The sequence below is a fragment of the Cervus canadensis genome, chromosome 3, assembly GCF_019320065.1.
Source record: "Cervus canadensis isolate Bull #8, Minnesota chromosome 3, ASM1932006v1, whole genome shotgun sequence".
Classification (NCBI taxonomy): domain Eukaryota; kingdom Metazoa; phylum Chordata; class Mammalia; order Artiodactyla; family Cervidae; genus Cervus; species Cervus canadensis.
The window spans coordinates 96,332,734-96,346,719 of record NC_057388.1 but is presented as its reverse complement, the minus strand read 5'-3'; the positions used below and the strand labels follow the sequence as shown (position 1 = coordinate 96,346,719).

The 13,986-nt window shown below is 42.5% G+C and overlaps 1 protein-coding gene across 1 annotated transcript in view; it reads left to right on the top strand.

Annotated features, from left to right (window-relative positions):
- The first annotated feature begins 4,154 nt into the window (after positions 1-4,154).
- The window catches only part of CREB3L2 (cAMP responsive element binding protein 3 like 2), a 131,303-nt gene continuing 121,471 nt past the window's right edge, over positions 4,155-13,986 (top strand). Inside the window, exon 1 of the mRNA XM_043463822.1 lies at positions 4,155-4,679. Within this exon, the coding sequence (XP_043319757.1) occupies positions 4,578-4,679 (102 nt within the window). The 5' untranslated portion in view covers positions 4,155-4,577. The remainder of the gene's footprint in view (positions 4,680-13,986) is intronic.

Here is a 13,986-nt window from a genome sequence, read left to right as displayed (position 1 = left end):
CTCCAAACACAAGAATAAGATAAGACCTTAATGAAACAAAGATAAGTGACTTGTCTGATAGAGTTCAAAATAATGGTCATTAAGCATCTCACTGAGCTTAAGAGAAGAATGGATAAACTAGAGTAAGAATTTCAACAAAAATAAAATATAAGAAAGCACCATATTGAAATCACAGAACTAAGAATACCTGAACTGAAAAGATACAATAAAGGGCTTCAACGGCAGACTAGATCAAGTGGAAGAAAGGATCACTGAACTCAAGACAGGTCAATGGAACTCATCCAATCAGAGCAGCAAAAAGGAAAGAAAAAAAAAAAAAAAAGAGTGAAGACAGTCTAAGGAACTTATGGAACAACAGCAAGTGGACCAACATTTGCATTATGGGGACCCAGAAGGAAAAGAGAGAGAGAGAAAGGGGCAGAAGCACATGTGAAGAAATAATTGCTGAAAAATTCCCTAACCTGGAAAAGTAATAAGACGTCCAGATCCAGAAGCCCAGAAAGTTCCAAATAATATGAACGCCAAGAGACCCACATGAAGAAACATTAAAATCAAAGTGTCAAAATTTAAAGACAAGGAAAGAATCTTAAAAGTAGCCAAGAGAAAATCAATTTGTTATATACAAGGTAACCCCCATAAAAGTTTTAGTAGATTTTTCAATAGAAACTTTGCAGGCCAGAAGGAAGTGGCACAATATTCAAAATGTTGAAAGAAAAAACTTCCAATCAAGAATACTCTTCCTGGAACAACTGTCCTTCAGAACTGAAGGAGAGATAAAGAGATTTTCAAGAAGCAAAAGCAAAAGGGGTTCATTGACACTAGACTGGCCTAACAAGAATTATGAAAGAAATTTCTCTAAGCTAAAACAAAAGGGTACTAACAGGAAAACAGAAGACAGTAAAAGCACACCGGTTAATCACTTAAAAAGCTAGTATAAAGGTTAAAAGACAAAAACAGTAAATAATTGCAACTACAATAATTTTTAATGGACACATAAGATTAAAAGATGTAAACTGTGACCAAAAACAAAATGGGGGGGGGTGGTAAATGTAGAGATTTAGAAAGAATTCAAACTTACATTGTTATCTACTTAGCATTGCTTTCTGTAAGCCTGATGGCAATCACACAGCAAAAACACAAAAGATAAAGGAATCTAAGCATTGCTGTTGTTTAATCTCTAAGTCATGTCCAAATCTTTTTTGATTCCATGGAGTGCAGCCCACCAGGCTCCTCTGTCTATGGGATTTCCCAGGCAAGAATGCTGGAGTGGGTTGCCATTTCCTTCTCCAGGAGATCTTCCCAAACCAGCGGCTGAACCTCTTTCTCCTACATTGTAGGTGGATTCTTTACCACTGAGCCACCAGGGAAGCCCCATCTAAGCATGCCATTATAGAAAACCAAATAAAGACAGACAAATACTGTATGACCTTACTTATGTAGAATCTAAAGAAACAAGCAAATTCATGGAGACAGAGAATAGGCAGGGCTTTTGAGTGGAGGTCGGTAGTGAAATGGGTGAAAGGGGCAAAAGGCACAAAGTTCAAGTTATAAAATAAGTAAGTCCTGGGGATATAATATACAGCGTGGTGACTGTAATTAAACATTGCGGTGATCCTTTCACAATAGATACAAATATTGAATCATTATGTTGTGCTCCTGAATTTGATACAGTGTGATATGTCAATATTAATTCAAAAAAACAAAAACCAATAACAAAACCCAACAACAACAGACAGGGGAGCAAGGGCTGCTACTTTTTAAGGGATGCCAGAGAAGCTGAAAAAGAGTCAGCTAAATTTTTTAAGTCCTAAGAATGAGAGGGAAAGGGACAAACTCTAGACTCAAGATGTAGAAGAAAAAATGTGCCAGTAAGAAGTCTTCTATACAGTGAACAGAAGGGTACATGAAATAAAGGAGGCTGAAAAATCTCACCACTGGGGACTGTGCTACTACTGTGGCAATAGAGTTAAATTTAATCAAGCATTTAGGACACCAACTATTATACTACTGATTTTATGAAGGAAAAACTCCGTGGCTTAAAACAATATAAACTTACTGCCTTTAGTTGGTGTGGGTCAGAAATCTGGGCATGGCATAGCTGAGTCCTCTAGATCTGGGTCTCTCACAAGGCTGTAGTCATCTGATGGCTCAACTTGGGGAGGATTTGCTTCCATATTTACTCAAGTGGTTATATTAGCAGGATCCAGTTACTTGTGGTTATTGGATTGAGGGACTCAGTTCCTTGCTGGCTATTAGATGGACATCTTCCTCAGTCCCTTGCTATGTAGGCTTCTCCATAGGGCAGCTCAGAGCAAGCAAACAAAAGAGGACGAGAGAATGAGGAAGCCAGGAGCCAGAATGTTTTTTGACATCTCATCACTTTTGCCATATTCTCTTTGTTGGAAGGAAGTCCCCAGGTCTGACCCACACTCAAGGGGAGGCAGTTATAAGAGGGTGTGAACACAGACAGGCTGGATCATTGGAGCCATCCTAGATTCTGCCAACCACATGGGCAAAACCAGGGTCTGACTCTGCCTAGAATAGAAATGTTTGACAGATAAGTGTTTGTATTCCAGCATTAAGGAGGGTGTACATGTTTCTTACCTTGCTTGCTTATGTTGAGTGTTATGCTAAGAAAAATTGAAGAAGTCCTTAAAAATTGAATAGGTGATCTAATGAAAATGACGTGGTGAAGGAGTTAGCAGATTGTAAAATAAAAACCAAGAACTAAGAGAAAGAAAAAGAAAACTATTATACAAAGGAAATGTGGGCCAACAAAGTAGAATTCTACTTAAGCACTGTTATATTAATTAATTTATATTTTAAGCATTAAAATATTCTCAAGCGACCCAAGAGATAGGTCCAGACAAATGGAATAGTTCCCATGATAAACTGCCTTATAAGGACACCCTAGAGTCCTAAGACAAAATTAGAATGATCCTATCCACCAAAAAATATTTGTGAAGGTGACAAACCTCCACACTGGAATGTGTCATTGTAAGAAACTTTTAGGGACAATTTGCAAAGACTCCCTTATATTTAAAATGAGCAAACTATGTACGCAAGCACTTTGTTTCTTTAAAAGGAGGAGTCTGAGAGGAGGAAGAAAAATCACAATGTTGGGGGGGGGAATATTTTAGAAGAGGCTTTTTCTTTCCCAATCTAGGCCTGTTGGCCTGGGCCCTGCCCATCTCTGAGGCCCCCTCTCCCCGCACTCAGGGTTTAGCACCTCAAACTGCAGCCACATGTGTTTCCTTGCCTGTCAATTAAAACAGCAGCTTCTCCCCTAACCTCACTTCATTCAGGTCTGTGCTCAAACCTCACCTACATACAAAGAACTTCCCCGACTACTATCTAAAATATCATTCGCTTCTGTGCTTTTGTTTTTCTTTATAGGAGTTACCACTTTCTGACATGGGTTTCTTTACTTGTTTACTGCCCGTCACTTCCACTGAGTTAAGACTTATATCACCTGGAAAAGAAAGCCGTTGGCTCTCCTCAATAATGTATGTAGGGTAAATAAAAGAATAAAATAAAATAAGAGCCCATAAAAAACACGACAGGAGAAGAGCCTAACAGAAAGTGGGAGGAAAATGTGAGGAAGGACGAGCAATTACAGTTTGCCAGATATATGCTAATCTAAATTCATGCACGAGAGAATATTTGTATTTGTGTGCAACGTGTGACTTATTTTTTAAATGTTCTGAAAGAGTCAAATAAGCTAATCTACTTGAAAATACTTAAGACAGAATTTAAATCTGCGCTCACAGCACCACGGTCTTCCAGACGCGCGCTCATTTCTCTGATTTTCTCAGGAGACTGAGCGCACCCTCCCTCTTATAAAATGTATTCTTGTCGCTATCTGATTGGCTGTCCCTCCCAGGCTCTCCTTTCTCGTTGGTTGTTCCCCCTGTCCTTCACTTCCGGATCCAAGCTCTTCATTTGTCTGCTGCCGCAGACCGTGGCTGCAGGCGGCACTTCAGCCGGAGTAGTTCCCCGGTGACGTCAAAGGCGCTGTCTGCCCACATTCCAGGGCATGGGCGGGGACTTCCCGCAGTCCCTGCCTTTGGGCGGAGAGCAAGACTTTTGATTGGATAGGGCAGCGAGGTGATCATCCGATTGGTCCCCGCTCTGGAGGGAGGTGGAATCTTAGCTGCGTCCTGGAGCAGAGCTGAGGAGCCCTGGGGAGTCTCAAAGTTTTGAGTCTGGAGCAGTAGCGGAGAGTGGGCTTATTGAGAGGGGCTTTTCTTGGGATGAAAACTGATCTCCTGCCTTTATTTTGGATAAACACCCTGGTTTATTCTCCTCAGCCTACGATCTGATCTCTGGACAATCTGTCTCCTCAGGAGATTCTCAGATCTTCGAGGACACTGGACCCGGAGCCCTTGGCAATTCTCTCTGAGGCAGAGGAGCGAACGTTTTGCTTCCTAAGTGATAAGCTACACGCATACGCACGCACACACGGGCACACACACAGGCACACACCCTCACTCGGAGGCGGATCTCGCCCTCCGAGGCCGCGCAGTCCGCTCCCCTCCTGCGCTCAGCATCCTCGGCCCAGCGCGCCTCGGACCACCATGGAGGTGCTGGAGAGCGGGGAGCAGAGCGTCCTGCAGTGGGACCGCAAGCTGAGTGAGCTGTCAGAGCCCGGGGAGACCGAGGCTCTCATGTACCACACGGTGAGGACTCGGCGGGCCGGGGAAGGGGCGGCTGGAGCGGGGGAATTGTCATCAACGGAACAGCTCGGGACCAGGAACTGGGAAGGGAGTGTTTGGGAAGAGCCTTCCCAGAATGGAGCAGTCTGGGAGAGGTGTGGTTTTTCTAGCTGAAAGGTGAAGGTGGGCCGCTGGCCCTTTAAAATTTTTGATAACAGTAACGACCCTTTGTGTTCCTTTAGCAACTTATACTCTTCCCCGAGGGCTTTTCACGTCTGCTATTTCATTTCCTATTGCTCCATAAAGCTGGGGTAGATGGTTTGATCATCTGTTTCGTTTGCTACTGATTTTTGTGGGAAGCTTTAAAAAAACTGGACAAAACAAAGTAGCAGTTTCTTTCCTTCGCGGTCATATTCTCTCCCTCTCCTTTACTTTTTGGTTTGTATTTTAAGAAATATACCTCTGTGTATGTGTGTGTGTCTTGAAAAAAGGCCCCTTCCTTTTAGAAGAAAGACTGCTTTATTTGACTCCTTGAACCATGCAGCCAAGAAGTCTGCTTCCTCCTCCTTCAGAGGAAAGATCAGCAAAGGGGTATGGAAAATCTGAGACAGTGCACATTTCGGAAAGGATTTGGGGAAGGTGGGACAGCTCATCAGTTCCTTGCTCAGCCTTATGCCCCAGTCGACCCCTTTGGGCATTAAACTCTCATAGAACACACACATTTCTTTAAAAGTTTTCAATTTTGAGTGTTCAGTATTAAATTTGCAACATGAAATTTTGTTTACAACAGCCAGCACTGAGACTATGACTTTATTGTGAGATCTCTTTGTTTCTATTTTCTTTTTACAAATGCAGATTTTGTATTGAGAGAGGGAGGGAGAAATACTAATAAAAGGAGAAGCTTGGCTGTTGCCTCTTTATGATTCTTTTAGTGGGGTCAGTGCCAGGATATTTGAAACTTTTGCAAAATGGCCTGCAGGCTCCACCTCTCTGGCCTTGGCCTCTGGCTGACGTTATTTTGGGAAAAGGGAGGAGGGCCTCCCTGTGATTCCCACCAAGGCATTTGTGGTGGCTGAGAATGGCTTGTTGAAAACAGGCCAAGGGCAGGCTGAGAGGGAGTGGAAGCCCATGCTGGCTCAAAAGCCAGATGTGTGGTGTGATCTTCTGGGCTGGGCTGACCAGCCTGTCCCGAGCAGACCACGTGGGCTGCGTTTGGACTAGGGGGCCCAGATGTGCTTCCTGTTGCCAAGATAGAACTGAGAGTGGGTTGGCCCTCAAATATCTCCTGATAGTATCTCCAGATGTTTCTCCTGAGGAGGGCCACACTTTAACCATGTGCGAGGGGCAGCTCTTCTCTTTTGTCCTCATGAATGCTGTGAAAATGTCTCATCCAGCAGCTGTAATGCTTTGGGTTGTCTTTCTGCTGGTGGGATAAATTATGTGCAGCGTCCACATTCCCTTCCTTGCGCCTCAGGACTTATTTGTGAGATCTCAGGGTTTGAGATGCTACGTGTGACCATGGCATTAACTCCAGGCAGAACTGCTCGGACTGGCTCACATCTTTATGCACAGTTTCAGGAGTAAAGACCTTACCTTTTTCTTTGTAGTAAGAGCTTCGTTTTTGTCTGTCATTGTGATGAAGCAGTGACGGGTGATTATTTTTCTTCTAATTTGATTTTTTTTTTCAATTATTTTTTATGTCTGCCACTTAGGGACTTGTCTCTCTTCTGGGCAGCTCTCATATAAAATACCACTTGTCATTGTTGCAAGTCATGGCCCACAAACTGAGTATATGAATTAGTGTTGAAAGATGAGATTTAGTAGCACAGAAGACTGGATTATATTCCTTCTAAACTAAGGGGAGTTTGGCAGAGATTTCAAAATAGATAACTTTCCCATCTGTTTCTTGAACTCTGTTGAGTATCCAGTTGCAGAGCTGGTTATTATTGCCATTAGTGAAATGGCCTGACCTCCAATTGGAAAAAGGGTGGCCTGATTATGCATTCATTCAAAGATTTATTTGTTCTTTCAGTGAATGGTTGTTGAGTCTCTTCTATGTGCAAAACACTGCTCTAAGCAGTTGTTGTTCAGTTGATAGTCATCTCGGAGTCTTTGCAACCCCATGGAACTGCAGCACACCTGGCTTCCCTATCCTTCACTATCTCCCAGAGTTTGCTCAAACTCATGTCCATTGAATCGGTAATGCCATCCGACCATCTCATCCTCTCTCACCCCCTTCTCCTCTTGCCCTCAAGCAGCTGGGGATTATCAGTGAACAAAAAAAAAATCTCACAGTGCTTGACCTTGAGAAGCTTACACTCTATGCGCGTGTGTGTGTTCAAGGAAAGATAAACAATGAACAATAAGCGTAAGAAGTAAGAGATATAGTATGCCGGACAATAAAATACTATGGAAAAATGAGAGTGAGGTAAGGGGGACAGAGTGAATTGAGTGATGACAATAAGCCTCCCATGCAAAGTGGATCTGAACAGAGGCTTGAAAGAGGGGAGAAGGATCTCAGCAGGTTGAAAAACCAGAGCAAAGGCCCTCAGGTGGGAGTGCATCTGGCATGAGCTTATGGTATCATCACCTTCTGTTTTAGATCCCCCCATTTGGGTCAGTTTTTTCCTTGCAAATGCAGGTTACTCCTCAGGCAAAGTGCCTGTTTTTGGAAAGGCCCACTGAAACTTTGCAAGTTGAGTAGCTTAGGCATCACATAGGGGGTAGAGAGCCTGCAGGGAGGGAAAACTGGTAAGGTAATATAGTTACCATCTATTGAACATTTATCATCTGAAAGGGAGGGCTAGCTTCATAGGCCTGCCACCCGTGCTGTCCCACAGGGCCCCGCAATCTGATGCTATGCTGTCGCCATCTTGAAATCCTTAATAATCTTTGAACAAGGGGCTCCACATTTGGATTTTGTATCAGGTTCCATAGATTATGTAGCTAGTTCTGATGAAAGGCATTGTACTTAATGCTTTACAAAAATGATATCTCAATGGAACTTCCCTGTCAGTCCAGTGGTTAAGAATTCCTGCTTCCACTGCTGGGGCATGGATTTGATCCCTGGACTGGGAACTCAGATCCTGCATGTCCTGCGTTGTAGCAAAAAAAAAAAAAAAAACCAACAAAAAAAACCCTCAATGTTCTAATGAAGGAGTTGTTTTACAGATAAAAAAGCTGCAGCTTAATGAGTTGAAGCAAATTGGTAAAGGTCATTTAAACAAACTCAAGTCTGCCTGCCTCCAGCACCCAAGTTCTTGCCCACTGTGCTATATGAATGAAGGATCTAGACTTAAAAGGAACTGAGTCAGGGGATGGGAAAGGATATTTGGGGAGTCAGAAATTGCTGAGTCTGAAGGCAGCTAATATTTAACCAAGGTGGCAGTGCAGCCACCAGCCCTTCCTAGTGTGATCACTCTTTTGCTCTAAATAGGAATTTAGCTACTACATGCATGATTGCTAATGTCTGTTTGGCAAAACTGTCACCTACCTGATTTTAAAAACAGAAGTTGCCAGAGGCTGGGATTGTCACATCTCCCAGGCACCTTCTGTGAGCCATCAGGTGCAATGAAAGGAGTACATAGATTGAATTTGGACTTGCTCATTAGATCCTGAATTATTAGAGCCTTGCAGTTCCTCTTGAAGCTTAAAAATTAGTTCCCATACAGATGATGAGATATAATTTTAAATCAGTGAGTACTTCTTTTGCTGCTGCTGCTACTGCTAAGTCGCTTCCGTCGTGTACTTCTTTTGGATACAGGCTAAAAGTGATTTCATAAAAGATGGCAGATATGAAAATGAGGAGTGTGTATTTTATGGTTTCAAATCACTGTAAGACACCTTGTCAAATTCCCCTTAACCTGCTGGAGTATTGGACATTTTTAACGTTGATGTTGTGTTTCCTCTAAGATTCTGTGCAGATTACACTTCTGGAAATTTACTGTGGGATTTTGCAATTTAAAAAGCAAAACAGTCTATAAATCATATCTATACATATTATTATATATACCAACTATATCTGGGATATAGTCCCTTGGACTGCATGGAGATCAAACCAGTCAATCCTAAAGGAGATCAGCCCTGACTATTCATTGGAAGGACTGATGCTGAAGCTCCTATATTTTGGCCACCTGATGCAGAGCTGACTCATTGGAAAAGATGCTGATGTTGGGAAAGATTGAGGGCAAGAGGAGAAGCGGGTAACAGAGGATGAGATGGTTGGATGGCATCACCGATCCAATGGACATGAGTTTGAGCAAACTCCAGGAGATAGTGAAGGACCGGGAAGCCTGGCGTGCTGCAGTGCATGGGGTCGCAGAGAGTCGGACATGACTTAGCAACTGAACAGCAACAACAATATCTGGGAGGATGCTCAAGAAACATAATTAATGATTTTCTAGTAAGGCGACTTGAGGGACTAGAGGTCAAGAGAGGGAGGGAGAGAGAGGGAGTTGTTTTCACACTATTCCTTTTTTTTTTTTTTAAAGGAAAGTTATAGTAACCATAAAGTATCATTTATTAAATGGCTATTTGTATTTGATATCTAGCCAAGATCTGGAATATTCTTTGGGGATAGAGTGGATTTTGTGGGTCTGCTAGGTCATGTTGTCTTTTTTTTTTTTTTTTTTTAGTTGGAGGCTAATTACTTCACAACATTTCAGTGGGTTTTGTCATACATTGATATGAATCAGCCATAGATTTACACGTATTCCCCATCCCGATCCCCCGTCCCACCTCCCTCTCCACCCGATTCCTCTGGGTCTTCCCAGTGCACCAGGCCCGAGCACTTGTCTCATGCATCCCACCTGGGCTGGTGATCTGTTTCACCACAGATAGTATACATGCTGTTCTTTTGAAACATCCCACCCTCACATTCTTCCACAGAGTTCAAAAGTCTGTTTTGTATTTCTGTGTCTCTCTTTCTGTTTTGCATATAGGGTTATCGTTACCATCTTTCTAAATTCCATATATATGTGTTAGTATGCTGTAATGTTCTTTATCTTTCTGGCTTACTTCACTCTGTATAATGGGCTCCAGTTTCATCCATCTCATTAGGACTGATTCACATGAATTCTTTTTAACGGCTGAGTAATATTCCATGGTGTATATGTACCACAGCTTCCTTATCCATTCATCTGCTGATGGGCATCTAGGTTGCTTCCATGTCCTGGCTATTATAAACAGTGCTGCGATGAACATTGGGGTGCATGTGTCTCTTTCATATCTGGTTTCCTCAGTGTGTATGCCCAGAAGTGGGATTGCTGGGTCATATGGCAGTTCTATTCCCAGTTTTTTTAAGAAATCTCCACACTGTTCTCCATAGTGGCTGTACTAGTTTCCATTCCCACCAACAGTGTAAGAGGGTTCCCTTTTCTCCACACCCTCTCCAGCATTTATTGCTTGTAGACTTTTGGATAGCAGCCATCCTGACTGGCGTGTAATGGTACCTCATTGTGGTTTTGATTTGCATTTCTCTGATAATGAGTGATGTTGAGCATCTTTCATGTGTTTGTTAGCCATCTGTATGTCTTCTTTGGAGAAATGTCTGTTTAGTTCTTTGGCCCATTTTTTGATTGGGTCATTTATTTTTCTGGAATTGAGCTTCAGGAGTTGCTTGTATACTATTCCTTTTGTACTGTTCAAAGTTTTACCTCCTGAAAGTATTTAGGGATTGAATAATGACAACTTAAAGGCACCACATAAAACTGGACTAGAGGTGATTTTAGCTTCCATTTCCTTGTAGGGATGGGGATCTGATGCTCGCTTAACACTCCCAGAATTGGGGAAGGCCTTGGGTAATGAATAGAGGAAGCAGGTGTGCTTGGGGGAAGAAGGGCTTTGAGGCTGGAAGATTAGCAGTGGATTTGTGTATGATACTCCATGCTCCTGGTAACTTTCTTATGGCTCAGTTTAGCAATCTGAAAAACAGGGATTTTATCAATGTTTACAATGATTTTTTTTTTTTTAAAGGTATATAGTTGGAAATACCAAGTGTTTGCAAAGATAATGACAGAGGTTCTGCTTGGTATTTTATTATCTTACTGAGATATTTCTGAGCTTCCCTGGTGGCTCAGTAGTAAAGAATCTGCTTGCCAATGCAAGATTGGTGAGTTCGATCCCTGGATTGGGCTGATCCCCTGGAGAAGGGCATGGCGACCCACTCCAGTATTCTTGCCTGGAGAATTCCATGGACAGAGCAGCCTGAAAGGCTAGGGTCCATTGGGTCGCAGAGTCAAGACACAGCTTAGGGCCTAAACAACTACAACAAAATAGTCGATTTACAATGTCGTGTTAGTTTCAGGTAGACAGCACAGAGATTTATTTATATATATAATTTTTTTTCTTTCTTCAGATTCTTTTTTCTTATAGGTTATTACAAAATACTGAGTATAGTTTCCCATGCTATAAGTAGATACACACTACTGTTTTATTTATAGCAGTGTCTGTTAATTCCAACCTCCTACTTTAGTTCTGCTCATTTTAAATGCTAAATTTGTGTAAATCGAGTTCTTTGTAGAATTATTTAGTGGTTATAGTGCTTAAATTTTATATCCAGTTGGTTCTTAAAGTTAAATGACTGAGCCCATCAGATATCTGTACCACATCTTCTTCATTCATTCATCTGTCAGATGGCCATCTACCTTGCTTCTATGACCTGGCTATTGTGATACAGCCAATTCACTTTGTTGTACAACAGAAACTAATTCAACACTGTAAACAGTTATAATCCAATAAAAGAAAGACTGAGCCCAGAGGGTTGTAGGTGGGGAGTGAGTTAAGAGGAGGATCCTCCTGCCTGGGGTGAGAGTGTGAGGCCATCTGGCTTCCACAGCCACAGTGACTGCTGGAAGGCAGGTGCTGACCTCAGAGGCTGGTGCTTTCCCCTCCCTTCTGGTGGCCCAGAGACTTGATAGGGCTCCAGTGGGATATGGGAGTTTTTACTGTGATGTCCATCTCTAACTGTTGGTCCCTGGTCAGATTCTGTGCGAGACTCTGGGTCCTCATGAGTGAGAAGTCATTACTTCTGGTCATCTGACCTCCACCAGCTGAATAAAGGTAATGAATTCCAGTAGGAGACAGAATTGTGAAGTTAATAGATTATGTCTTGGAGGCCGTATGTCACCTTTCTTCACCTTCACTCCTTTTGTGTTTCCCTCACTTCTTGGACCCCAAGTGCTTGCAGTAATGGTGTTCCCTTTCCAGCTCCTTCTCTTTAATTTTGCTCTCAGGAAAGATTTGATAAGCTTAACACTAAAAATATTAATATTCATAACACTTAACATGTGACCCTCTAAGTGGGCATTTATATTTAACAATAATTACTTCAGATTAAAAGGGTGAATCTCTAAATGCAGAACCCAAGGCAATAGCCAGGTAGAGGAGGGGAGAAGTATTTGGGGAACTCCCTCCACAAGGCAGCCTTGCATTGTGTTACTGATTTAGTGATGATTTAAAGAATTTTCTTTGACGTGGTGAAAAGTTTTTGACTCAATTATATTATTTCCTACAACGTTGTTGTCATGGGGTTGACATGGGTTGGGGGAAGATGGGTTTGGACACGGTTCTAGAAGATGAGAGGGCAATGCTGAGTTTTGTACTTGTTCACTTTCTTGAGAGATTCCTGAGTGATAATCTTCTCTTGAACTGTGATGTGAAGTTGCTCTGGCAGGAGAAATCAGGCCTTGCATCTAGATTAATAATCAAATTAAAGGACAATGCTTGTAGCTGTGAGCAACTGAAAATTGATTCAGATTGCTTACATAATGAAAGTGAAAGTAAAAGTTGCTCGGTCGAATCCAACTTTTTGCAACTCCATGGACTGTATAGTCCATGGAATTTTCCAGGCCAGAATACTGGAGTGGGTAGGCTTTCCCTTCTCCAGGGGATCTTCCTAACCCAGGGGTCAAACCCAGGTCTCCTGTATCGCAGGAGGATTCTTTACCAGCTGAGCTACCATTTCCTACATTATAAGTGATTAATTATGTTCTGTTGCAAGATGCCTAACAGTATAGCTACATGTTTGGCTGATTTGTGAGCTCCTCAGTGTCATTGTGGACCTAGATTCCATCTCCAGGTTTCATTTTCAAGTTGTTGGTGACTAGAAAGCAACTCATACCCATATGAGTCTCAAGTATTCAAGATGACAATATCCAGAGGAAGAAGAGAGGTCGTGCCTTGCCTGTGTCTGTTTTTGGGATGGAAGAAACTTTTCAGAAGCCCACCAACTGATTTCTTTAAACTTTATTATCAATGGTTGGCTGACATCATCATTTCTAAATCCCAATGGCTAGAAAGGGATTTACCTGATTGGTTTAGATGCAACCAGCATGACCATTTGTAATGATCATTGCTAAAATAGTCTGAGTTGCTAGACCTTTCCTTCATGAAAAGGTGTGTTCCTTTAGCCAATGGTTGTTTTCCTCATAAAGATGGGCTAGCAAATGTAAGAAGTTTTGAGACTTTTAAATATGAAATAGCTCTGCATGCATGGGCTTTCCAGGTGGTTCAGTGGTAAAGAATGTGCCTGCTGATGCAGGAGACTCATGTTTGATCCCTGGGTCAGGAAGATCCCTTGGAGAAGAAAATGACAACCCATTCCTGTATGCTTGCCTGGGAAATCTCATGGACAGAGGAACCTGGTAGGCTATAGTCCAGTGGAGTTGCGAAACAGTTGGATACAACTTAGCAACTAAACAACTGCAAGGCATGCAAAGGCTGTCATGGAGAGGGTACTGCTGTGTTCCAACTCAGGAAGGAGGAAATGTAGAATTACCTATATTATCTGAACTCTCTGCGTCATGGTCAAATATCAGGGCTGGAGGGAACTAGCCGAGCCTTATTCATGATCACCGTGCAGGACAAGAATGACTTGCTCTGTTTGAGGTCCATGTAACCTCATCTCTGCAGGCAGGAAGCTGGATGTGTTTTCCCAAAGAAGTGTTTTTTTCCAGGTGCACATGGCTGTTCAAACAGGGATAAGGTCAGAGTGTGCTTGTTTGCAGCTTAAACTGCCTGCCTCATCCTGGCATGACTCTGAGCTCTCTGTGGACTGTCTTGGGGCAAATGGCCTAAGGCCTTGGATGGGCATTTGATAGGATTGAGGGCCTATGGCTGCAGGGTGTCTGAATTGCCCAAGTGAGTGAGTTTATGAATGAAGGAGTAGTGTTTACATCCCTACCTCAGTAGAGGCAAGACTGAAAGGAAATGGTGAAATCCATCATTGGTGGCAGCCTTGAGTGTATTCCCCCCATGTGGCTCACCACATGCCCTTCATGGCTCTTTCAAGTGAAGTACCACGTGACCTCATTTTTTCCCCAAATGGAAGTGT